The sequence below is a fragment of the Spironucleus salmonicida genome, chromosome 6, assembly GCF_000497125.1.
Source record: "Spironucleus salmonicida strain ATCC 50377 chromosome 6, whole genome shotgun sequence".
Classification (NCBI taxonomy): domain Eukaryota; phylum Fornicata; order Diplomonadida; family Hexamitidae; genus Spironucleus; species Spironucleus salmonicida.
The window spans coordinates 1,071,038-1,095,983 of record NC_090601.1 but is presented as its reverse complement, the minus strand read 5'-3'; the positions used below and the strand labels follow the sequence as shown (position 1 = coordinate 1,095,983).

Below are 24,946 nucleotides of genomic sequence, written 5' to 3'. Positions count from 1 at the left end.
CCTTTCCCCTACTCCAGTGATCTTATATCAGCTTTTTATCCATTCAAGTTTTATTTTGTATGATATAAATGCAAAGTTATATAAAATGCCCATTTCGTGCATCCCTAAAATTGCTTACTAGTCCGCTAAGCAAGTAGCTGTTTTGCCGTCCGAAACCTGCTCCGAATTTGGCAGGTAGACCACAGTCCAGGACTAGGCCTAAAACGAGTCATTTCCGCAAGAAAATTGGCCAACTCATCTGCCACCTAATGAGCGCACGCCGTCCATTTTACCTGAAAATATAGTGGAGCCTCGAGTTCAAAATCAACTTTTTGCTCCTAATATTAAAGATCCCAGCAATTTCCAAAACTATGTCTTGGACTAAGACGCTGTAATTTGCGAGTTGGAAAGCGTCTACAAAGTAGCGCTTTAGAGCAAGGGTTCGCTACAGTCATTTCGGGTAAATGGAGCGGTTTTGCTACCTAGCTAGAAGTGCTCACTCAGCGACTAAAAGGCGCCTTAGCCGCATCTGATATAGCCTGTGTGCCTTGTTCTCAGCGATAAATAACTCAATTCCGTACCAATTCAGCTCCTACGCTGCTGCTAACAAGTCCAATAAACCGATCCAAGTTCAGGCAATTCTTAGGGAGCTTTGAAAAATGCAAGTTGCCGACCAGAAGTTTACTTATATCAGTTACAGTATTTGGGCTCTCAGAAGCTGAGAAACGACTAGAATTAGTGCGATTTGGCACTTGTTATTGACTAGAATCAGAACTGCCCCTCAGCGCAAGAGGACCATAAATCGGACGTTAAATCGTCGATAAAAAGCTTTAAAACGGCGTTTTAGGGGAAAATATGCATAAGCGCTAAAATCGGCAAGCTGGAACTGAAGAAGCCTTAAAAAGCGGCTGGCGCGTGTTTAGAGCAACTTAGCTTGGTAGATGCGACGGTTTAGATGCTGTAGGTGTGGAGCGGTGTTGCGATAAATAGCGTTGTCATAGAAAATAGCAGCATAGTAGGCGCGAGGCAGACAAGTGGGGTTGCGCTTGCTGACGGGTTTGCGGGGCTGAGCCAGGCTAAGAACCTACGCAAGCTGGTGCTCCACCGGCAAAGCTCAATTGAATTCCCCGACCCTGACTGCACCATCAAGAACCTCATAATAGGCAAGAATACCGACTTTTTAGAGGAGCTTTCGATCAGGCTTTACAAAATCGAAAATCTGGAAATTCGCTGTCCGGTGTTAAACTACAGGTTCAGCAAAGGGAACGTTACCAAGTACTCTTACAGCCATCCTGGTAGATTTATCTCCATTTACGTTGAATACGAGAACTCTTGCTCCGGATATGCGCAATGGGAACGTATAGAAATCTTGGAACATTATAGATACATCGTCGACTGCAGTTTTGCTTCGTATGATTTGTCGAAATTCAGCATAATATCGGTGCCTATCACTGTTATTTAGGTTATGAGGCTGCATAATCTTCTTTGCAGGCGGGATTTCGCCGAAATTTGCATGTAAAACATCTACATCCTTAGAGTTCCTGAGAATCTGATAGGCAAGAAGTTGCATACCTTCCATTAGATTGAAAATCTCTCATTATCAAACGACGAAATTAATAATAAATTACATGTAATCACAGATATTACAGCCAACATGCCGATCCCGAAAAATACAAAATCCCTAGTTATACAAACTAAATCCTATTTAAAGCTAGAGTTACAGGAGAAGTATAGTATTACTACCTTAATCTACGAAAACTCGCCGATAGCTGAAATTAGCAATGCTATTCATGTTGAGAATCTAACGGCTATTGGAGTAGATATTTATGTCTATTTGCTGTCAAACTTTTATAATTTGTGCATTAAGGATTCCAAAATTGAAAATTTCGCTATTTAGAAGACCGGAAATCTGCAGCTTAAAACGCTACAGATAGAAGACTGCAGCTTTCTAGAGGAATTAAGAGAAAGCCTCTTCGACCTCTTACAGCACACACATAATATTGAGTCCCTCTTCATTTCTGAAAAAGCATCAAATTCTGTACCTTTGCAGCTGTTCCTCCACCCAAACATCAAGTCAGTAACCCTGCGTAACCTGGCAATCGAAAAACTCGAGTTTTCTGATCTGCGGAATCTCTCATTTCTCTCCGTTTCCTCAGCTATAATTCTAAACCCCCTGGTGCAGAAGTTCACTCGCCTTCTCTAAACCCGGTCTCTTGGCTCTCTGCGCCTAGAAAACCTGAAACTGGGTCTCATAGGCGAAGATGGCTAATTAGCCGCGTGCAGTATGCAGCTAAAATGCCTCATTCTGCGCCGCAGCGTCGATTACTGGCTCAGAACAGGAATTAATGACGCTTTCTTGATAGGCAGCGACAAATTCTACACGACGCCGACACCGTCGTGCGAGACTGAAGTTTCCGCAGAATTCGGTAGAAATTTGGAGACTTTGGCACGCCTGCCAAGGGCTTTGGAGCGCTATACGATGATCGCGAAGATCAATTTGATAGGAAAGCAAACGGTTGGCGAGTGAGCAATTTGGAGAAGTATTAAATAGTTATAGCACAGGCAGAACGAGAGATTGGATTTTGCTGTAAAACTTGCTGCTGGGAAAATTCGGTAGAGAATCTAATTTTATTTTTATATCAGTTGAGATGATTTGGATAACTGTAGTTCTTTTCTATGTGGTAATTCAGAGAGAAAATTGGCGCCAAACGGTGTAAGTTGAAAGGGTCGTATGGGTATGAGTTTCCGAGGCTTAGATTTGGAGTGTGTATCTGGTGCTAGCCGGTTAGCAAGAATGTGGGAAATTAGGTTAAGTCTCAGCTAGTTAAACGATTTAGATTGATGGGTTAAGGTAAAAGTGTAGTGAATGATAGTATATATAAATAGCATATTTATCACATTTGATGGTGCAGTGGGAAGAATTCCAGGCCAAATTACATAAAATTTTGGTATTTTATCGGAATTAATGCGAATGGCCTATTTGATAAAGGAAATTATGGGGCAATAGTAAATAATTAATATCGTAGAACGCAGCATGTATAGACGTTTTTATATTCCAGATTTATCCTCATATTTAGTATGGGTGCATCTATTATCACATCTATTATCATTTTGCATATGGTTAGATTTTAATTAGTCATCTCGTATTTTATACAGAAATTGATCTCAGTTAAAATGTATTTTAGGAAAGATTATTATATAGTAGATACCATATAATTCTAAGCAATAAATTGAGAATCATCCAAAATGTACATATTCATTACAGCATTTGGAATATTTTATAATCAAAGCAATATAACTTTTGATATACTAATTAACTTAATCCTTATAATTATCATCTTAGCTAGCGATAGGTTTTAGTGTACATAAAACTTAAAAAAAATTAATTCCATATTATTTATTTAGGTGCCTACATGACTATTATAATAATGTATACAAGCATTTCAAAGTGTCAAAATATTTAAATTGATGTATAGCGTTTTAAGTTAATATCATATATCATGGGAATTAGTTTCTTTACTTGCTTTACCTGTACAATTTAAAAACCCACATTTTATTTATAATATCTAATAAATTGTAAGAGTTATTACTAAAGGTGTGATTGTGCGATACAACTAGAATATTCGATTCGTTAACACCGAATAGTCATTGTTAAATATAAGCCTGGGCCTCATGACCTGCTGCCGCCCGCCGGAGGAGAAGGTCATTGTGATGTGCGCGCCGACCCTGTATAACTATTTAATCTGGCGCGTGCATTCAAAGCCGGGCACTGCACGCACACGGCAAGCTGGTCCATCTGGTACGCGAGGGTTTTGGCCAGGACCAAGTCGCCGATCTGGATGGTGAACTCGGTGGGCTGCGGCTCCAGGTAGGGGCACTGCCGGGAGAAGGCGTTCCGGATGAAGTTCCCGCAGACCTCGCCGGTGTTAAAAGTGGCGAGTATCGAGGACCAGCAGGTATTTTCGACAGAGGTTATCCGCGTGGAGGAGTACAAGTATGCCGTATCGGCCTGGTCATAGAAGTAGTAATGCACCAGTATGTCGACCTCCAGCAGATTCATGTTCTGAAGCACTCCGATCAGCCGAGAGCACTCCCCGCCATCGGTGGAGTCGTCGCACGTGATGCCTCGGTCAATGGCCGCGAAGTCAAAGTCGTTAGCCGCGAAGAACAGATTGTCAATCGTCCGCGCTGTGATCACGCTGAATATCTAATACCGCAGCCTTATGCGGCGCATTTGCGGCATGTACAGGGCGTTCAGCTCCGCAGCATTCGCGAGGCCGTCGCCAACGATGTTAAACCGCCCCGCCCAAACCGTAAAAATGGCGCTGGCGTACATCGTGTCTAGCTGCGCGCTCTGGATCATGCTGATGGCCGCGAGCTTCACAATGGTGGTGGTGTCCAGCTTTATGTAGAACAGCACCTTCAGCTGGTTAAAGTTCTCGAGCACCCATCTCGAAAAGTCGTAGCTTACGGTGATCTGCACCAGGCTCCCTGCCGCGCTTTCGGTGTATACAGGGTCCCCCGCCCCGTCGTGCCCGCTGACGCCCAGCTCTACAATGTCGCCAGCCAGGCCGAAAAACTGGAACGCGAAATGCTCTATGGCCCTGTCTGAGTTGGGGCACTCCCCGGCCAGATGGAGCTCAACGACGGCCTTGTCCGCCTGCCAGAATATCTCGTTCCGCGCGCTGTCGTAGCAGCCTGAGTTGGCCGGGTGCGCGATGAGGATCTGCCCCACCGGCAGGGTCGTCATCCGGGTCAGGGACTTGATGCAGATGTTGGCAGCCAGCGCCTCCTGGATGAATTGGCAGGTGGAGTCCGACCCGATGGCCGGGCACGAGTAGCAGAGGCGGGCGTCGTCCCTGTAGCTGTAGTTCATAATCTGGCCCGGATGACGCTGTCTGGGAAGTTGGAAACCTGAATGTCGAGGTAAATCCCCTGCGGCAGTTGCTCGCACTCGGGGTTGGGATCCGAGTCGAAGACTACTCACCTCTGACCGGCAGCAAGGTTAACGTAAATAATCTTGTTCCTTTTGTACCAGTTACTAAGTGGCTCTGAGATTAAAATACATGAATTCTCGTCAGGTTTAACATCTTTTAGCAACATTGCGTTTATAATTTTTGACAGCATATCTTACATATTAGTACTAAATTTCTATATTATGGATGTTTATTGACAAGTTATAAAGATTTGTGCGAATTTTTTACGAATACATTACATCTAACGCGCATTATTAAATAATTTTCAAATATTTAATCTTGTATGTAAAATGGTATTTAGATGGTTATTATCGACAATTTAAGTAGCTATTAGTTCAGCTTAGAAAATCTATAATTTATAATATATTACCTCTGACAAAAAGGAATCTATCATTAAATAAACATGTAACATGATATTGTATTGGTATCTGAGAATTAATATATAAAAATTAGATTCTCAGTAAGTAGTATAATAATAGGCGGTGGAGCTCTATTAGTCTTACTATATACTATTTAAGGCTACAATACAGTTTTAGCACGACTACTTTAAGAATTGAATAATTTGAATGTAAATAGTTTACGCCATCTACTTTCGTTGTATATACTTATAAAACATAATCACTAATTGAAAATAGTAATTGAAAATAGTTAGGCAGTCTTACTATGGTACATTTAGATATCTAAAAAGTAAATGTATAATAGTCATTAAGAACGCAATATTCAGCTGGCCGAATATGCATGCAATAAAACCTGCTTCATATAATATGGGTAAACTTGGCAAAAGATGAAACCGTAACAGCGATATTTTGCATTAAGTAAACTGCCCCGATAAGTAAGCTAACTGAATTTAGCTATATATGTCATGATGAATTATAATGGCCTTACTTACCTTATAAGAAATTTAGATTTAATAATATGAATTGCTAATTCTTGTTATATTTCTCTTATCTAACATTTAATAGTAATGAGCATTAGTTTCATTACTAACAGCATTTTTGTATTCATACTATTTAATTTTAGTAAAGGTTTGGTTATTTCATCCAATATTACCAAATTTTTTGCAACTTAAACATTATATAATTATTCGTGTAAATCGAATTATGATGGAGTCATATTTAAATTATGAAATTTCCTACCTGGATAAACTTCGTTTTCTCCTGTCCAGATGAACATTTTGTACTTTTAATAAAAATAATAGCAATATATACCTTGAATCAATATATTACTCTATAGAATTTTTATATAGTTCAACCTTTTTATATATGTTATCATAAGTTAGTCAAAATATACTTAAACTGTCATCCTATAATTTTTAATTATTTTGTTGTACGTTTATAAGTGTTGTTTCTTTAGATGTTATGTAATTAACTACAATAATCTAAGATTTTATTTCACACTAGTTTAAAACTATACAATATCAAATTTAACAAAAAACTTTATACATAAGATTAGAAATTATTATTTTTATGTTATGGTTTAAATTAATGACACAATCAAAAAATATCAATAATCAGTTGTAGACAAAATTATCGAATTACAAAATTATGGAATATTTTTAACGTAAAATTATATTATTTAAATATAATATAACATAATAAATAAAATTATACATTAAATTATATAATTCCTTCCGCAGTTTCTATTGTATATATAAAATAAATTAGTTTTAAATATATCAAATTTACACTAAACAGAAAATAAACAATATTTTACTATTTAATCTCAAATAGAAAAAGTTTTGAAAATCATTTTTAATTACTAACTTAAATTAAACTAGAATTAATACCACTCATTTTCAAATGCTGATTGTGCTATCTGGGCTGACACAATGTTTCTACTCTAATTCAACTTTAATAGGAGTGATGCAAAAGAAGTAATATGAGATCACAATTACTAACTTAGATCCATCGCCTATTAAATGCCAAGCTTTCAACAATAGTCTTTCAATAGCTAAACTAAATTATGTTGATGCTGGAACAACAACATCAATAGAGACTAAATTTAAATATTTTTCAAATGGTTCCTTAAAGATTTTGTTCGACAGCATCCCAGCAAAGGACTTTGACGTTATGAATAAACTGTCTATAATCTCATACACCATGTTACTGCAAGAATAGCTAGAAGTTCCCGGCTAGTTTTCCCTAATAACCAACACGCTCGTCAACACGTCAAATTGCTGGAGCGATCTTAGCTTAAACTACTCGAGGAACGGGAAAACATCCTACTTGAACCTGTCAGGCACCCCCAACGACTGTCTCATTAACGATCCTAAAATTTTCATTCAGTACCAGGTAAATAGCACGTGGAACTCGATTCCAATCGCCCCCTTAGATCCCGCACCAGCCGACTACGAAGGCTACAAACTGCCATTCGTGCACCTGTCCACAAAGTTCTACCGCCTCAATTTTTCTGACTCAACGGCAGAAATACAAACGCAGATTGATACATTTTTTACAGAGTTTACCACAGACAGGCAAATGCAAATACGGCTGTCTATGCATTTCACACAGCCAGGATCCAGCCTAGAGCAGTAAATCTTCAGCTACATTCGGAACATCAGCTCGTAAAGTATGGAGTGTAACACCTAACTTGAAGCATTTGGGGCGGTTTCGCCCGACACGCTGGTAATTGCAGGTGATTTAACTGCATTCAACCGCTGCTAGGTTGGCACCGCCTTCGTTAACTCAAGTGCAATTTTTATGTACTAGCAAAATAATGACCACCGTCCAATAAATGTAATTGCAAGCATGGGAGGTATTCTTTTTGTATTGCCGTCTAAAAATGAATCTGTACTGATCGACCCATCAGTTACAGACATTATCCTTTTCATTACTCTTATAAAAGAAGATGGTACAATACTGCGTGAGGAAGTAAAATACTACAAAGCAGTTCTATCATGTTTCTACAATTTCCTCACATTGGTATCTTATACGGATACATGCCTTATATTTTTCCCAGTGCAGTCAGAAAGATGTGTTGAACTATACTCGCACAAAGTAAAAACACGCATTCAGTAAATCTTGTAACCAACTGCGGTATCTTCTAGCCGTTTGGTCTATTAGGTTTACGAATTTATAATGCCCTTCGAATCAGTTAACTATTTCAAAACTTGCTTGAAAGGGGAAAATACAACAAGAGATTCTACATTCGAATTTTACCCTGGAGATTTTTCGTAGAGATAAGTCGGATTTGTTGATAATTTAGCTTCGTCATTTCAGCCGCTAATAATCATTAACAATGATTAAGATTATAAGTTTGCGTACTTATGTTCGAATAATACATTTTAAAATGTATTACTTATCTTACTGTTAACATTTTTGGCCGTTGCTGCATTCGTAGCAATTGTTACCACTGTTATAACTGTTAAAATACACTAGTGAAGGAGTGAACTCAGAATTTTCATTAGCACTCGTTGAACCGCTGCTCGACCATAATCAGCTAAACGATCAAATTCAGGTATCCCATATTATCCGCGCCCAGCTATCTCCGCATCGCGTCCCCATCCAGCTCCTTGTCGTTGTCATTTGCGTCCATAACCGCTCCATATACGTTGACAAAACTATCAAATCCTAGCTCTTTTTCCATGAAGGCGCGCAGGCTCTCCATCCGATAGCAGAGGCTCTCTTTGGCGTTCGGATTGGTGAGCTTTTTCTTCCATTCGTCCGCAGCATTGGCCTTGTTGTTAAAATTCTAATCTGGCTAGTCTCCAAAATCAGAATCTGATGACTCCTCCGAACGCGTGTAGGGATCATACCGCTTGACTGGCTACTTTTTGGCTGCCTGTGGCGCTTCAACTTGCGACTAAGGCTTTTTCCAGCCACCCAACGGTTCCGGCTCGTTGTCTTTAGCTTTCTGACGCTACTTCATCTCGTCCAGCCTCTCCTAATCCTTACGTTTCTGGACCTCAATGAGATATTATCTCGGATTTTCACGCTTCAGCCTAGCCATATATTGGGCTCGCGCCGCGTCTCCGCCCGCAGCTGGTGCCTCTTTAGCGCCATCCAGCTCGCTCTGCCACTGACTTTGGTACTACTGCTTGTTTTTCTCCAGTGCTATTTTCCGCTATTCTTGAAGATCTCGCTGCTGCTAAATAGCAGCATTTCGCATTTTGTCCTCCTCCATCTGAGCGCGTTTGCTGGCCTCCGCCTTCCGCTCCCGCATCTCAGCGTCGCGGGCTCTGCGCTCGAACTCCGCGCGCTCCTGCGCCATTTGCTGATTTTTGAGTTTCAGGGCCTCAATTTCACGCCGCCTCAGCGCATCCTGCTGTTTGGCTTGGTTTATAAGATTGTTCTCTTAATCTTGCCGGCTAGCAACCGGTTTCACGTTCAGCCCAGGCTGCATACCGTTAATCACTTATGGCTTGTTTTAGTTCGAATTTTGTGGGTAATTTACTCTAGAATGTGAGTAGTTAGAGGGGTAGGAGGTGCGCACCTACGCAGGCTGCTTGACAGCATTCTAAGGCGGATTTACTGGGTTCTGAACCACGGCGGTTTTAAATTGCTGCATTTGCTCGTTTTCCTTCTGCGCGTAAACGTTTCCTGGCTGAGCACTTGGTTTTAACGAGTAAAAACCCTTCAAAATGTCACCTTTTCCGTGGAAAACAGTATGCGCAAACTCATCCTGAAGAACCTCGTCAGGAAGCTGCTTCTAAATGCGTTCCTGAAGGCACGGGAGCTTCAAAATCGTGTTCACACTAGGCCGCTTTTTAGGGTCTTTCTACAGCATTGCAGTACACAAATCGCGCATATTCGGCTATATTTACTGCTAATAGGCGTGTATTTCCCTTCCAAAAACTGTCTGCTCCTTCAATTTATCTTTAGTGCGCAGCGCCTGGCCTGAAGATTTACTTACGATTCGCGCCGTTTCGGTAAAATTTTATAAGTACTATATCATATAAAACTCGAGAAAATAATAATATTCTACTATTGCTAATAAAACGGTTAACACGGCAATTTGAATGGAAAAGAGGCAGTTAATCCAGCTTTTCCAATGACATAATAACCCTGTAACTGAAAAAAATGAGGTTTACAGAGTCAAAATGGATAGAAAGAAGGAACGGAGCATTAACTTTTACAGAAAACTAAATTTAAATGTAATACAATGATATGGTCTGTAAAATTTAAGTGGATTGACGTAAATCAACTATTGTAAATCAAGGAATTTGGTTTATTATTGAAATAAAGAACATGGAGTTAAAATCCAGATTTATAACTAATTGAGCTGGGTAATGTTTAGAATAAGCAAGATACAGCATAATAAAGATGTAGGTTCAAAGCTAATATAGTGTTTTAGAAGTATAAAATTGTATTTTCTCATAGTTATTTTAGATTATACTAACATGTAGATAAATGAAATAATTGCTGAGTTTAAAAATACCTATGATACGTAGCTAAAATTCAGTTACTTTGTACAGGAATGCAACTTTCGTGATAAATACCAAGTCAAATTGTCTCGGTGTCTTTATTGATTTTGATGTACGAAGAGGAGCGCTCTGTCCGCGTGGTCCACATTATTGCGGAAAGAGGACGTTGTATTGCTGAGTATATATAAGTGTATTTCAAAACAATCAATCGAACAGCTTGGCGGCGCTCTTGGCCTCACGGACGGAGAGGACTTCGCCCAGTTCCGGGCGGTCGTGGTTGCGGTTCGGGGCCGGCTGCTTGCCAGAGGTTGATGCTGGCGGTTCGTCCTTCTCGGTGGCCAGGTCCCACGCCGTCTTGCTCTTCTTGAGCTGCCCCGCCAGGAACATGTTGTCGATGACGCTCTGCTGCTCCGCGATCTGGACTTTTCGGTTAATGGGGTCCATTCTAGTAAAAGGGCCTAGATAACAGTAATACCTATTATTGTTCCAGCCAGTCAAGAAGTGCAACTTGTTTTTACTATCAGGAGAAATTATTAAAAACAACAAAATTAGTTTTTCTAAATGAATAATGATATATAGTATATTAAGTGCGTACCTAATGAGATAAACAATGAACCTGGAGCACAGCAGGACATTATCCAAGTCGCTCTAACCGCATAGTCGTGCCAATACCGCTGGGTGCTCCCAAAGTTCCAGGCATGTCTGGCTCCGGTTGCCTTCCAGAGCGACTTGGGCTATCCGGATACTGCTAAAATTATTTAAATGAAGATCAGTTTTAATGTAACTGACCATGGGGTACTGACCACTATAGTAGCAAATACATAATTGCTACTGTATTCACGATTAATCCAGTAAATAGGATGCCATCGGATATGCGAACCGTTTTACTATGAAGTATACTACAGTTTGAGCAGGTAAGTTTACTATAAAGGCTGGTGATGCCTAAGATGGGCTCTGTCTCGTAACTGTTATTGCTAGTCTCTAAATCGCTTAGGTGTAGGATATCCTGCATCGATGCAAAGATTGAGATGTGTATCCTGTATAGCAAATCCAACTGGTAGTCTAGTTGAGTGTGGCAGATCTTAGTTAAATTGTATATAAATTATACCGTTTTCAACTTTTACAGCATTAAATTTTTAGGTTGGTGGAGGTTAAATGGAAGTCCTAGAAGTAAAATAAATAAATTTAACTGAGAATAATATCAATTTGATCGCGAATATCACCATTATCACTAAATTTATGATTGAAACCATGTGCAACTAAAAGTCAATCATATGGTTTAAAGAAATTTAGTTTCGCGTTAATTTAGTAATGCACTACTTTATTATCAAATAAGATTGAGTTCAAAAATTATTCATCTCAAATATCATCAAAATTACAATCTTTTCCTCTTAAGAGTAATGCCCAGCTTTACTTCTAATATTTTATAAATAGATATACCAACTAAAAATATTATTACTGCGCAACCTAAATAGAATAAACACTCTGTTAACACCGAATGGTCATTGTTAAATATAAGCCTGGGCCTCATGACCTGCTGCCGCCCGCCGGAGGAGAAGGTCATTGTGATGGGCGCGCCGACCCTGTATAACTATTTAATCTGGCGGGTGCATTCAAAGCCGGGCACTGCACGCACACGGCAAGCTGGTCCATCTGGTACGCGAGGGTTTTGGCCAGGACCAAGTCGCCGATCTGGATGGTGAACTCGGTGGGCTGCGGCTCCAGGTAGGGGCACTGCCGGGAGAAGGCGTTCCGGATGAAGTTCCCGCATACCTCACCTACATTAAAGGTTGTTTAGATTGATGACCAGCAGGTATTTTATACAGAAGGTATTCGGGTAGAAGAATACAAATACACCTAATTAGAGTCATCATAGAAGTAGTAGTGGATTAATATCTCAACATCAAGAAGATTCATATTTTGAAGCACTAGCAGCATTCTAGAGCACTCCCCACCGTCGTTTCTATCATCACACACAATGCCCCTATATATAAAAGTAAAGTCAACGCTATATGAATCAAAAAAATAGGTTATCTATTGTATCTGCTGTAATAATACTAAAAATCTAATATCTAAGTCTTATTTTGCGCATTTATGGTATAAATAATGCGTTAAGCTCTACTGCATTTTCGAGTCTATCTGCTATTAAACTGAATCTACCTGCCCAAACAGTAAATGTAACATTAATATACATAACATCAAGTTATGAACTTTAAATTAAGCTTATATATGCCGTTTTAATAATTGTTGTGGTACTAAACTTGATGTAAAACATAACCTTCATCTAGTTGAAATTATCCAGCACATATTTTGAAAAATCATAGTTTACGGTTATCTAGACACGATTATCTATCGATTCTTCATTATATATAAGATCGCCCAATTCATTATATCCACTTATATTGAGCTCAATAATTTGATTATCCAAATCATATAGATAAAATATAAATATCTAAATGTCTTTATCGGAATTTGGGCATTATCCTGTTAAGTATATATCAATAATAGCTTTATCTGTCGACCAAAATACTTAATTTAAGGAATCATCATAGCAACCTGAATTAATTGGGTGGGCTATTATTATTTATCCAACTGGCAAATTTGTCATTTTACTCAATGACTTAATATAAATAGTGGCCGCTAAAGTTTCTTAAATAAACTTACAAGTAGAGTCAGATCCTATAAGAGGACAATAATAGCAAAGGAGACCATCCTCTTTATAATTATACTTAAGTATCTAACCTCTTATAACGCTATCAAGACAATTAGAAACTTATATATCGAGATAAATACCATGAAGTATTTAATCACAGTCTGGATTATACTGCATATCGAACACAACACATATTTAACCAGTGTCTATATTTACCTCTAATATAGTATTTATAGCAAAGCAGTTTTCAATAATCTGAGGGTTATAAAATCTATCCTCTGTAAACTAAATATCATCAAAGAGCAACAATTACGAAGTTACTGTTAGTACAAACTGCATTTTAATGTAATATATGATAAGTATATCCTTGTTATAATAATTCTATATTCTTTTCTTTTCATCTAATATATAATCGTTATATTAGCATGAATACAATGATTTCACAGAAATACCTGATCAATAAAATAACTAAATCTAATTTTATATGTGCTTAAATTTAATTATATTTTTTAACTTAATAAACAGCTTATAAATGCATCTTATATTTACGATAAAATTATTATTTCAAAATGTTAACTTTACTAAATACCTATCCCGGATCTCAATGATTTATTTTCTACTGAAAGAAAAAACTCATTCTTTTTTTGGTTTCAAAAAACTAGTGAAGATTTATCTGTTTTCTAGTTAAAAATTAATATGTCAATAATTAATTTCATAAATGTATATTATTTTATTTTTATATAGTTCTATTAGCTAAATGAATAAAATTTAATATTAATATTCTTAGTATTAAACTTTGAAGTTTTCTATTAAATTGTTTCTTTCCGTACATATTAAAATTTTCTAAAATAAACCTATATTATCAATTTAGATTCATCCGATATTACTTTGTAATAACAACAGTGATGTTACTTTCATTAGAGCATAATAAACTCTCTATAAGAAACAATTTGAATATCATATTAATAAATCAACTCAAATTAATGTAATACTTATCAGTAAACTTCTGTTAAACTAAAGCCTCAATCAACCACTTCAGATGCGCACCGCCTCCCTCGCCCTCCAGCGACCCGGTGCTCCCCGCGCACACTGCCGCTGCCTCAGCCGTGTCCGAGCGCCATCAGCCAGCCCTGCAGGTCGTCCGTCGTGCGCACGGTCTCGAAGTCCGGGACCTCCTCGTCGGCGAAGATCACCACCCGCACGCCGCGCACGGCCTCGCTGCGGCTCAGCACCTGCAGGTCGTACAGCTGGGCCTGCACGTCCCCCGGCCCCACCACGTACACGAGGGCGCAGCCGTGGTGCAGCTGGTGGATCCAGCGCGCGCGGGCCTGGTCGTCGCACAGCGGCTCCACGAGGCGCAGGGCTCCGTGCAGCGCCACGAGCGCGCCGAGGTGCGGGTCCAGTGCCGGCTCGAAGCCAGTAATTTCCTGCATGAGGCGCGTCTTCCCGGTCCCGGGGTGGCCCAGGACCAGCACGGTGCGCAGCTCTAGGTTCTGCGCGCAGCCTCCCATTTCTGGCTGCCAGGTCGATATTATTATATAATTATTATAATTATTATAATAAATCAAATGGAAGATATACTTTAGCATCTTCATTCATATTATGATTAACTTGGTGCCACTGATGACTTCATACTATATCTTCCAACGTTCATAACAAATTTATTAACTGAAGAATGTTCAAATATCTAAAAATTTATCGAAAAGTGCTCTAAACGATCAAAATCCTTGACTTAATTTTGGTCTGGATGTAAAACATATTAATTACCAGAGAGACTTATAGTTTTATGTAAAATATACATGAACTAATCAACTTTGTATTGCTTCATACAAGATTTAAATAAGTAAACTATTTCTGAGTTTTATAGTGAATTTAGCCCACTAAACTAATTATACACCCAATTAAATGATTTTATGCATGAATTAGAGTCTGAAGATTTAAGTAATATTGCTATTTCTACCGAATAAGGTGACCTAGATATTTTAATAAATGAATTAGCAACCAGTAAAATTGCTAATGAATAAAATATAAAAGATGAAGATACTATAAATAATACATTAAATCATGTATCTTAAGACCAAAATTTTGAATAAAGTAAATAAGTAGATAATGAACTGCATTAAAGTGTCGTGAAAAGTACTACTTAATCATAAAATTCTGATAGCATTTCTAATCTTAATGAGATTGGTGCAGTTCACGACAACGAACAGATCTAAGTTCAGATACCGTCGTCATTGCCATAGCTACAAGAGCAACTGTTAGATTTTTAAAATGATTCTGCAAATGCTGAAAAATTAACGAATCTAGTCTAATGCTTATTTTAGCAATCGAAAAACTTTAACAAGACAGTTGAAAAAATAGCGAAGTAGAACCCTAATTTACAGTGCCTAGAAACCTGGAGCCAGTTAAAAGGCCAACCAGACAAAGTGAAGACATTCGCTTAACAGCTATGCGATCACTAACTCCACGAAGATATAATCATACTGATTTCCGCCATTTGCTGCACCGATATTGTTGAATTTTTGCAAAACCATCTAATTTAGTTAACGGTGCCTGATCCTTAACCGAGCGATGCCGCGTTCACGTACGGAAACGACGTTCTTTGCGCCCAAATCACAGACGAGCTCATTTACGCTAACGACACAGAGCACAGCCAGACCCAAATTCTGTCACAAACCTTATTAGAGCCATTAGAAATCATAGCTGGAGAGAGTTAAAAATCAGTTTCAGAGCCTGAAAATCGCATTTTAGACTAGAAAAGTCAAGAAAATGAGAATAAAAATGAAGAAATTCGCATGCACCCGATCTCGCCCATCCAGCCTCCCGAGAACGCTCCGAATTAGCAGGCGCTGCTGTCAGAAAAGTTGGAAGTTCAACAAATTCCACAAATAGTTGAAATTTCACTAATTCCGTAAAATGAACAAATTAACGAAAATCTCTAAATGTCAGAAACGTCACAAAATCAACAAATTGTAAAAATCCCAAAAACGTCAGAAAAGACAGAAACGGTCGAAATTCCAGAAATTTCACTAATTCCAGAAATTCAACAAAATCTCTAAAACCTAAAAACTAACAAACAAAAACCCTCAATTTTCACCCAGAAAATCCTCAATTTTACGGACAAAATTCAGCAGAAAACGGAGCAAATAAAACGCGAAATCCAGCAAAGCGACGCCTACTTCCCGCCTGAATTCTCGACCGATTTCAGCAATTCTACCGACATTTTTATCGACATTTTAGTCGAATTCTACAGGGAAATGCCGCCCAGCGCGCTCGCAATTTCGTCGCTGGCGCAGCTCATCGCATTTTAGGCGATTCGCTTATAGCCGTTGCAGAAACTGCTGCAAATCGCTCCGGCCGATTCTCTGCTATATTCCTACGCATAAGAGCTCAAAAAACGCACTTATATCACTTCAGAAACTGAAAAAACTGAATTTATTATATAATAATATATGATTAATAATACAATTTCCTTCCTTTTATCCGAACTTTCGATAAATTTTCGAGTGGAGGATCTCGCGTTCTGCCTGGAGCGCTGCGATGCGGAGCGTTTTGGGGCGTTTTCGGAGTCTTTGGAGCGTTTTGGGGCCGATTTCACTGAGTTGAAGGCGCAAATCGACGCCGCGAAAGCGCTGCGGAAGGAGGCGCTGCTGAAGAAATTTGGCGCCTGCGGGCCGGAAATCGCGGCCGTTCGGACGCGCGAAATCGAAAATTTCGACTTAAATTTTGATTTTCAGGCGAACGATTTTGAGGAGTTGAAATTAATAGGAGTGGAAAATGAAAATCAAAGTGAATTGTCCGTATTAACGGAAGGGGAAATTTCTGCAAAAACTGAAATTGAAGCGAATTTGTGCTCAGAATCGTCAGAATCTGTTTAAATCGAATTGGTTATAGGAAGGGAAGTGATATAACAAAAGGAAGGGGACGAAAACCCCTTCCAATTTGCGTTCAGAAACACGAAAATTTTTGCAAAATTTCCCGAAAATTCGCACTTTTCTGGCGCGTTTTCGGCGTGTAAAACGCTAGAAAAACCCGAATTTCAGGCCCAGCCGGGAACGCCGCCGCAGCTTTCCCGCACGCTTCAATTTTAGCACTTATATCACCTCAGCAAATTGGGTTTAGCACTTCAAACGCTTGCGAAATAGGGCGAATTAGAATACGATTCAATTTTGACTTTCCACTCCATTGAAGTGGAAATTGAAGTGGCACAAAACGCGAATATCCGGGAACTGATCCAACAGAAATAACGGGAAATTAACGAAATTCTGCCCTGGGTGGAGGTCGCTTGCGCGTGCGGCAGGGGGCTTCAGAGGGGCGTGGTGATGTGCGCGTGCGGCCGCGTGAACTGTGGCAGTTGCAGAGGCCTCTGCGGCTGTTAGTGAGCGAGCTGTTTGTTGGGGTTTGGATCGGTTAGTTAGTATATAATAATCATAATTATAAAAATAAAAATAATATTAGATAAACAGAAATTCGAAAATAGTTTTTAATATAGTATAATATAGTATATAGATAAAAATGGAGCGGAAAGTAATAGTTTGATTTATTATAATAATTATATAATAATATCGACCTGGCAGCCAGAAATGGGAGGCTGCGCGCAGAACCTAGAGCTGCGCACCGTGCTGGTCCTGGGCCACCCCGGGACCGGGAAGACGCGCCTCATGCAGGAAATTACTGGCTTCGAGCCGGCACTGGACCCGCACCTCGGCGCGCTCGTGGCGCTGCACGGAGCCCTGCGCCTCGTGGAGCCGCTGTGCGACGACCAGGCCCGCGCGCGCTGGATCCACCAGCTGCACCCCGGCTGCGCCCTCGTGTACGTGGTGGGGCCGGGGGACGCGCAGGCCCAGCTGTACGACCTGCAGGTGCTGAGCCGCAGCGAGGCCGTGCGCGGCGTGCGGGTGGTGATCTTCGCCGACGAGGAGGTCCCGGACTTCGAGACCGTGCGCACGACGGACGACCTGCAGGGCTGGCTGATGGCGCTCGGACACGGCTGAGGCAGCGGCAGTGTGCGCGGGGAGCACCGGGCCGCTGGAGGGCGAGGGAGGCGGTGCGCATCTGAAGTGGTTGATTGATTGCTCTATAAGTTTATATTAGATTTTTCACCTCATCATGAATAGGCTCAGTTATTTACTAATAAAAAAACTAAGTATTCAATTTATGTAAGGAAAACCTTATAAACTTATATTTATATTGATAATTATGTAATTTAGCAGGATCAATATTCTTATTGAAATATTTATATCCTATCTGATATGATCAATTACTATAATTTTCATTCCGGAATTTTGATTTGATTTTAGTTAAATTTATATATAAGTACCCTTAGAAGGTTAACATTACATATATTATATAACTAAGCATAGTTTTTAATACAAATTTGATCACTATATTCTTTTTAGTTGAATTATGAATAATATAATCACACAAAAGTCAATTTTAAATATAGTAAAACCTTTGATAGTTAAACCTTGCTACCTTGCCTATTTTAAATTATTTTACATAATTGAAACTATTAAGTGAACATAATATGAGTATATTTAATTATTTCTTCTCCAGTCATTCAAGCATCACAATCAAGGTCCGAATAGTTGCAGCAGAGCTCCACAGCACCCACCAAGGACAACCCGTCCGGCTGGCTCTCTGAGAGCTGCAGAGAGTCGTCGTAACTGAGTGTTCTCAGCTATATTCGATACAGTTCCGAAGTCTGTGGGGGCTTATTCAGTTCCAGCTCAATCTGTCTCCAGATAGGTGGCAGAACGATGGAAAATTTGGTGACGTTACGGCGAATTCTGGGCGACCGCGGGGAGCAGCGCATAATCGGCTTCATATGTGCGATGGTGGTAGGGTCTACAACCGTGAATGCTAACGTTTTCAACTACATTTATTTTGTACTAACCTTGGAACTTTCTAATACATATATAATACAAGCATGAAAAAATGCAAGTTAACTTCTTTCTATAAACTAAGGTAAATCCATAATAAACCTAATTATACAATTTGATAATTGATTTAGCACAAAAATCATTTTTACGAATATTATGAGAAAATGACTTAAGATGATGATTTTCCATTTAAGCAGCATACAATTGTTATATATTGAATATCAAATATTTTCAAAACATGAAAATCATAATTTCCATTTACAAGGATATTTCTTTATTATAAGAAGCGAAAATCGTCTAATTACTAAACTCTCTTTAATCATTTAAAAACCTCAATGTAAAATTCTACGCTTCAATGTCTGATCCTACTATAAACTTGAAATTGAACTGTCAATATCCTTCTGAAATCTTTAAATCTGAGTCTATAACTCGCATACTAACTAATCGAGCGTGTCTAATTTTTAATTCAGCTTTTAGTTTAAAATAATATCCAACCGAACTGTATGCTCAAACTCACCTAACGCATTCAGTTATTCCATAGCTGTTCCATCCGAAACGAAACTCTGAATGTGAAAAGACAAGTCTTAGATGAAACTTATTTGCCTTGATATTAATTTATTAGATATTATGGGAGGATTCTGTGCATTGTTTAGATTGATAGCTTTAACGTTAATATTATGTAACAGTATTAGTGGTTTCATGAGCTTGAAGGGCGCGTGTTTTAGAAATTACGGTCTCATTTTAGAGCAAATTGTAATATATGTTCTTATAAATATTAATATAAAACTATGTTAATTTAAACAATTTATGATTTTAATTTTATATAATATATTATAATAAATTGTATATAACTGAAAGTATTGTAAAAACGTGTATAACTGCTAATATCGCTATTTATTTATGATAATTATAATAGCAAAATATTAAAATAATACATCCTCATTATTATTGGCTAAATGATAAAAATTGATTTAAGTAAAATCAAAAATATACTTCGTTATTATCTTAATTTCACTAATTATATGAAAATAAATAGAATATATTTACAATAGATTGTATTATTTAACACAATTATTATTAATATATACTATTAAATACGCATATACCATAAACAATAATTAATTTTGACAAAACATGCGATTATACATATAATTATCGTTATTTTCAGATTTACTGTAAAAATCAATAGTTATAAAAATATGTGTTTGTTATAAATTAAAGCACCAATAAATAAAAAATCATTTTAGGCATGATCTCTTGAAATAAAAACAATTGCACAGTTATTCCAGCTAGATATATATTATAATTTGAACTTAGTTATAATATCATGGTTATTGGATCTATTGGGTATTGGTTTAGACTGAATTCATAATTATTAGTTTAATGCAAATACACTGAAGATAAGTAAACAATAAATTTTACTGTTACAATGAAATATAGGTTTTATTTACATATAATATAATAAAATGACTAAAGTTAGTTAATCACTTAATAAAATTCAGCTTAATAAATAATAGTGATAAACGCTTCAATTTTTGGGTGAGTTAAATATGGATATTATAAAGAAATGTTACTATATATAAATACTACAGGTAGACTTGTGAATCAATGATTCATAACTGAGTATTATTCACAGTATATGAAATTATTCTTAATTTTTATCATGTTCTATAGAATTTCTAGAAGGAATGTAACGTTAGTTTGATTCATAGAAATTGATAAATAAGTTTAAATATATGATAAAATTAGATATAGATGTCCCAAGCTAAGTATATACAATAAAAATAGATATTTTTTAAGAGAGCTATATATACAATTTAAGTTCAACCAACTAATTAATCATCAAAAACTATAAATACCTAAAAAATATTTTCATAAGTTTTTAAGTAAAAATATAGATCTATGTAAGAATACTATTATATTAAAATAACATTTTCCTAAATATGTATAGAAGTAATTAGACGCTATTATATACGAAACTTAAGTTTTTATATTTATTCGATTGTAAAATTTAGAAATAAACATAATATCAAATTGTCAGAAATGAAAAAGATTTAAAGGTAGAACTCTCGCGTCATAAGAACTCTTCCTATTACACGTAATCCATCTTCAATGTCTTTTTTAGGTCTACCTCCTATTCGAATTCAAACTTTTTCATTATTAGAACTTGTTAAAAAAAATGATAATGGTATATGGCAAACTACAACAGAGAAATGCCCAGAAGACTCATTGTAGTTAACTGATAGTTCTGGGTAATAGCATGGTATTATTGACATTGACGAGTATGATAATTATTAAAATCTTTAGTAATTAATTTAATATGATGATTAGAGTAATAAAAGTTTAGATCTTAAATGCATCACTAGAAAGAATTAGTGGATGGTGTATTGAATTATTAAGTGATAGTTAAATTCATTTTTAATAGCAATTATTTAACTAAAGCAATAATAGAAATTATAATACACATAAGTGTTCTAGTGTTCCTACTATCAATAATAATAAGATTATTTCAACAATACTTGTTCACAAATTTATATGATGAGAATTTGTTCCATATAAATGCTACTTTAATCATTAATATATTATATAACACCATTTAACACCTTGATATGATATATAAGATATAGTTTTGAATAATATGTTAAACTAGTCTCCCACGGAATTCTTGGACTAATTTAGCATGAACTGTAAATCTATAGCTAAATTAAAGACAATAAACCACCAAATTATCAGGATTTGCTGCTATAGAAATCAGAATACTGATAATTATTAGTCTACGTAAATTTTATAAAAATAACTAACAATAACGCTGTAAACCCCTCTTCATAATAAGCTACAACTGCAAAATATATTAAATTACAAGTAGGATACTAATATATCAAATACCCTCATTCCAATCTTCAATATTTTCAATCTATAAACAACCTAAACGCACTTTAACAGCCAAATTGCACTTGCTTCTACATATTCACGACATACATAACCCCTGAAATTCTTCAATATTCTAGTCCAAAATGAAAAATGTGTATAGCCCATATGACAGACTCACACGAGCACCCACTAGCTTATGCGGTTATCTCTGCAATAAACTAGCTGAATATAGACTTTATTGTCCACAGTTGAGATTTTTCGAAATTTTCACTAGAAGATCTCCATGCTCTGAAAGTGTCATAAAATAGTATCAGGATTACATAGCTAGCTACGTAGCCAAATTTAAAGCCCTGTTATCTTCGTTCCTAGAAACCATGGCATGTAAACTCCTATCAATGCGCATGCCCTATAACGCAAAATAACACCCAAAATAACACCCAAAATAAACCAGCCGGAACGCCTATTCGTAATTAGTGCCCCTGGCACCGTGCCGCCAAAAGCTGGTCCTGCGAGGCTCAAAACCGCTACCCCTACAGTCAAGAAACGGGCATTCCAGAGCTTCTGCAAACGCTCGATTTCGTAAATTTAGCTGGCCCAAAATTTGCATCCCACATTCAAGATCTGGAAACTCCTAAAATGCTCCGAATTCGAGATCTGGAAACTCCTAAAATTTGCATCCCACATTCTGCCGCCGAAAAGTCGTAAATTTTGCGTATTAAGGATTGCTTCTATGCGGCACTGGGGGTTTGGGGCACTGGCGGCACTGGGAGACATTTTCGTGTGGTTTGCATGTAATGCAGATGAAGCGGAGCAATTTGATGAAATTTGATGAATGCATTGCCCTGCTTGCACATGGGCAGATACTAGATTATGGGTCAGAAGTTGGAACTCAGTAGATGCACTGTAGCGAATATAGGAGGCGAAAAACAGGGAAATTGTGCGATTTACGGCATAGGCGCTAGTGCTATAAAATTAATTGCATTCTTGAACGTGATGTGATAAATTTGATATTTATATGATATAATAATGAATTAAAATTAATGCTTTTCTGTGGAGTGGAATGATGAGTTTTGGAGTTTGGCTATGGAGAAATGCTGCGAATTGGGAGTAGAAGACTAATAATATATGGTAGAAATCTGGTTATATTAATGCTAGATAGGTTGGTGCAAAATTAAATTTAAAATTAGGGTTTCCAGCATCAATAAATGTTGTATATTGTATTAATAACTTGAAGATGCATACTAAAGAGTGATGAATAGAATATGTATTAATGTGTTTAGATATGGATTTTTAATAGTTAAATGGATGAAACGAAATTATATTAAAATATTTACAAAATCATTTATAGTCTTGATCAATTAGGTCAGCATATATTAGTTTCTGGCGTACTGAAGACCTAGCTGGTTGAGGGTGAGGTCGGTCATTTCGAAATTGCCATTCGGATTATTAAGCACTGTATACTGTATTTTTATTTCCAGTGACCTAAAACTTAAAAACTTTTAGATATATACTATACATTATATAATATCGTAATAGATAACATTTATAGTAAATCAAATTCAGTTGGCGCGCTTAAACCTGCGCGCTATTCTTGCAAACAGCATCCCGTCCCGGATCTTCTGGAGCTCCTTCTCGTAGAGTTCGGTGAACTTTGCCTCGTCCAGCGGCTTCTTGTTTGCCTTGAGGCGCTTTTCGTTCAGAAGTCGTACCGCAGGAATCTTGTCGTGCAGGTCGTACGATGCCTGCAAGGCCAAAATTTCCTGGTTATCCCGCCGCACGAACAGCATCCATAGCACGGCGAAAAGCGCGGTGAGGGCTGGGGCGAGGTAGTGCGCGGGCGTGACAGCCATTTTGGGAATAGCGGGGAATACGTATAATAGTGGAGTAATGTGTGAAGTGGAATTACATTATAGGCATATTTAAATCGGGCAGATAGATGTCTTGCAGTGCAGGGGCACGGTGGCGAACGCAAGCTCGGTTCGTAAGTGGTGCCGCCGCCAATAAACCTCAATACTGGTCGCAGTATGAGCGTATAATATCCCAAGTTCCCTCTCCGCATAATTATGGGATGCGGATCACAGCACGAGGCCGCGTCGGATATGCAGAAGGCAGACTCGCAGACTGAGCAGGCGCCCAAGGTGACCCACCTGGAATACGTGGCGGATGAGGACGGGAAGTCCCGCTACTCCAACTCTTCGGTGGACTTCTCGTGCCAGTACCGCCCAGAGGAGTTCGCGGTGGCGTTCCTGGAGATCGTGGACTACAAGCCGGAGACCCGCATCACCTTCCAGAAGTTCCGTCAGCTGATGCTGCAGCAGTACTCCTTCCTGTTCCCGAAGGACATCGACTCGATGTTCCGATTCCTGTACTACAACAAGATCCAGGACTACAAGCAGGCCTTCCCCGACTCCAAGTTCGACGAGATCTCGCTGTCGTGCCTCCAGTTCATCAAGATCGGCTACATCTTCTACCGCTTCCACGACGTTCTGCGCGACCCCAGGCGCGCCCTATTCTACTTCCTGGACGACGGGTTCAACCTGCACGTGGACTACAAGAACCTGAAGAAGCTTCTGCGGCTGCACTACAACATTGACGCGAAGAACGCGATCACGCTCTTCAAGGTGATCTCGGCCAAGCACGGCTTCATCAACCTCAAGAAGTTCAACGCGCTGCTCGAGTACTTCGACAAGGCCTGTCTCACCGACGACCTGGTGTTCCTGTTCCAGGAGGAGCGGGACGAGGCCCACATGCCGCTAGACTTCGACAAGGAGCTGGACAAGGAGGTGGAGGTCTTCAGCGACATCAGCACGCGTAAGCAGGAGCTCGCGAAGCAGGCCGAGGACGGCATTCGGAAGTAAAAGCTGAAGGAGGAGGAGAGGCGGAAGAGGAAGCAGATCGAGAACCAGCTTATGATATGAGATTTGCCGCCGGTCTCACTCCCGTGGATACTGAAGCAAAAGGAAGCTCACTGGGCGGGAGTGCCAAAATCTCTGACACTGAGCCGCACGGGCGCGAGGCTCGCGAGCAGCGCCTCCGCGAAGCCCATCTGCCGGCGGAGCCCGCGCACTTCCGTCACGAGCCGGGGGTTGGAGCTGCTCCCGAGCTCCATGGCGTGGGCTGCCAACGCGTGCCGGGCCGCCAGCTCCTTCAGCTGCAGCTTGACGAAAATGGTAGTCTCCATTTGTGGAGTGTGCGATTCCTGGTATCATCAGTACTCACGGCA

General features: G+C 38.8%; 16 protein-coding genes and 1 pseudogene across 16 annotated transcripts; 6 read left to right on the top strand and 11 right to left on the bottom strand. All coding sequences in view use genetic code 6, as the record gives it.

The window, feature by feature from the left end:
• Positions 1-85: 85 nt before the first annotated feature.
• On the top strand, positions 86-2,506 carry SS50377_26252 (uncharacterized protein; the record flags this gene model as incomplete). Its single annotated transcript, XM_067910066.1, has 1 exon — positions 86-2,506. The coding sequence occupies one exon, from the start codon at positions 86-88 to the stop codon at positions 2,504-2,506; it is 2,421 nt and encodes an 806-aa protein (XP_067762822.1).
• Positions 2,507-3,682: 1,176 nt separating this feature from the next.
• On the bottom strand, positions 3,683-5,047 carry SS50377_26251 (uncharacterized protein; the record flags this gene model as incomplete). The annotated part of the gene is made up of 1 exon (XM_067910065.1): positions 3,683-5,047. One exon carries the CDS (start codon positions 5,045-5,047, stop codon positions 3,683-3,685), a length of 1,365 nt encoding a protein of 454 aa, XP_067762821.1.
• A 1,707-nt stretch (positions 5,048-6,754) lies between these two features.
• On the top strand, positions 6,755-8,335 carry SS50377_26250 (uncharacterized protein; the record flags this gene model as incomplete). Its single annotated transcript, XM_067910064.1, has 1 exon — positions 6,755-8,335. The coding sequence occupies one exon, from the start codon at positions 6,755-6,757 to the stop codon at positions 8,333-8,335; it is 1,581 nt and encodes a 526-aa protein (XP_067762820.1).
• Positions 8,336-8,354: 19 nt separating this feature from the next.
• On the bottom strand, positions 8,355-9,746 carry SS50377_26249 (Kinase, NEK; annotated as a pseudogene).
• A 775-nt stretch (positions 9,747-10,521) lies between these two features.
• SS50377_26248 (uncharacterized protein) lies at positions 10,522-10,761 on the bottom strand (the record flags this gene model as incomplete). The annotated part of the gene is made up of 1 exon (XM_067910063.1): positions 10,522-10,761. The coding sequence occupies one exon, from the start codon at positions 10,759-10,761 to the stop codon at positions 10,522-10,524; it is 240 nt and encodes a 79-aa protein (XP_067762819.1).
• Positions 10,762-10,811: 50 nt separating this feature from the next.
• On the bottom strand, positions 10,812-11,543 carry SS50377_26247 (uncharacterized protein; the record flags this gene model as incomplete). Its single annotated transcript, XM_067910062.1, has 1 exon — positions 10,812-11,543. The coding sequence occupies one exon, from the start codon at positions 11,541-11,543 to the stop codon at positions 10,812-10,814; it is 732 nt and encodes a 243-aa protein (XP_067762818.1).
• Positions 11,544-11,877: 334 nt separating this feature from the next.
• SS50377_26246 (uncharacterized protein) lies at positions 11,878-12,234 on the bottom strand (the record flags this gene model as incomplete). The annotated part of the gene is made up of 1 exon (XM_067910061.1): positions 11,878-12,234. One exon carries the CDS (start codon positions 12,232-12,234, stop codon positions 11,878-11,880), a length of 357 nt encoding a protein of 118 aa, XP_067762817.1.
• A 100-nt stretch (positions 12,235-12,334) lies between these two features.
• Positions 12,335-13,309, bottom strand: SS50377_26245 (uncharacterized protein; the record flags this gene model as incomplete). The annotated part of the gene is made up of 1 exon (XM_067910060.1): positions 12,335-13,309. One exon carries the CDS (start codon positions 13,307-13,309, stop codon positions 12,335-12,337), a length of 975 nt encoding a protein of 324 aa, XP_067762816.1.
• Positions 13,310-13,953: 644 nt separating this feature from the next.
• On the top strand, positions 13,954-17,352 carry SS50377_26244 (uncharacterized protein; the record flags this gene model as incomplete). Its single annotated transcript, XM_067910059.1, has 1 exon — positions 13,954-17,352. The coding sequence occupies one exon, from the start codon at positions 13,954-13,956 to the stop codon at positions 17,350-17,352; it is 3,399 nt and encodes a 1,132-aa protein (XP_067762815.1).
• Positions 17,353-17,553: 201 nt separating this feature from the next.
• Positions 17,554-17,964, top strand: SS50377_26243 (uncharacterized protein; the record flags this gene model as incomplete). The annotated part of the gene is made up of 1 exon (XM_067910058.1): positions 17,554-17,964. The coding sequence occupies one exon, from the start codon at positions 17,554-17,556 to the stop codon at positions 17,962-17,964; it is 411 nt and encodes a 136-aa protein (XP_067762814.1).
• A 566-nt stretch (positions 17,965-18,530) lies between these two features.
• Positions 18,531-18,947, bottom strand: SS50377_26242 (uncharacterized protein; the record flags this gene model as incomplete). Its single annotated transcript, XM_067910057.1, has 1 exon — positions 18,531-18,947. One exon carries the CDS (start codon positions 18,945-18,947, stop codon positions 18,531-18,533), a length of 417 nt encoding a protein of 138 aa, XP_067762813.1.
• Positions 18,948-19,184: 237 nt separating this feature from the next.
• SS50377_26241 (uncharacterized protein) lies at positions 19,185-19,592 on the bottom strand (the record flags this gene model as incomplete). Its single annotated transcript, XM_067910056.1, has 1 exon — positions 19,185-19,592. The coding sequence occupies one exon, from the start codon at positions 19,590-19,592 to the stop codon at positions 19,185-19,187; it is 408 nt and encodes a 135-aa protein (XP_067762812.1).
• Positions 19,593-20,895: 1,303 nt separating this feature from the next.
• SS50377_26240 (uncharacterized protein) lies at positions 20,896-21,243 on the top strand (the record flags this gene model as incomplete). Its single annotated transcript, XM_067910055.1, has 1 exon — positions 20,896-21,243. The coding sequence occupies one exon, from the start codon at positions 20,896-20,898 to the stop codon at positions 21,241-21,243; it is 348 nt and encodes a 115-aa protein (XP_067762811.1).
• A 777-nt stretch (positions 21,244-22,020) lies between these two features.
• SS50377_26239 (uncharacterized protein) lies at positions 22,021-22,497 on the bottom strand (the record flags this gene model as incomplete). Its single annotated transcript, XM_067910054.1, has 1 exon — positions 22,021-22,497. The coding sequence occupies one exon, from the start codon at positions 22,495-22,497 to the stop codon at positions 22,021-22,023; it is 477 nt and encodes a 158-aa protein (XP_067762810.1).
• A 785-nt stretch (positions 22,498-23,282) lies between these two features.
• Positions 23,283-23,573, bottom strand: SS50377_26238 (uncharacterized protein; the record flags this gene model as incomplete). The annotated part of the gene is made up of 1 exon (XM_067910053.1): positions 23,283-23,573. One exon carries the CDS (start codon positions 23,571-23,573, stop codon positions 23,283-23,285), a length of 291 nt encoding a protein of 96 aa, XP_067762809.1.
• Positions 23,574-23,786: 213 nt separating this feature from the next.
• On the top strand, positions 23,787-24,641 carry SS50377_26237 (uncharacterized protein; the record flags this gene model as incomplete). Its single annotated transcript, XM_067910052.1, has 1 exon — positions 23,787-24,641. The coding sequence occupies one exon, from the start codon at positions 23,787-23,789 to the stop codon at positions 24,639-24,641; it is 855 nt and encodes a 284-aa protein (XP_067762808.1).
• Positions 24,642-24,688: 47 nt separating this feature from the next.
• Positions 24,689-24,904, bottom strand: SS50377_26236 (uncharacterized protein; the record flags this gene model as incomplete). Its single annotated transcript, XM_067910051.1, has 1 exon — positions 24,689-24,904. One exon carries the CDS (start codon positions 24,902-24,904, stop codon positions 24,689-24,691), a length of 216 nt encoding a protein of 71 aa, XP_067762807.1.
• Positions 24,905-24,946: the final 42 nt, after the last annotated feature.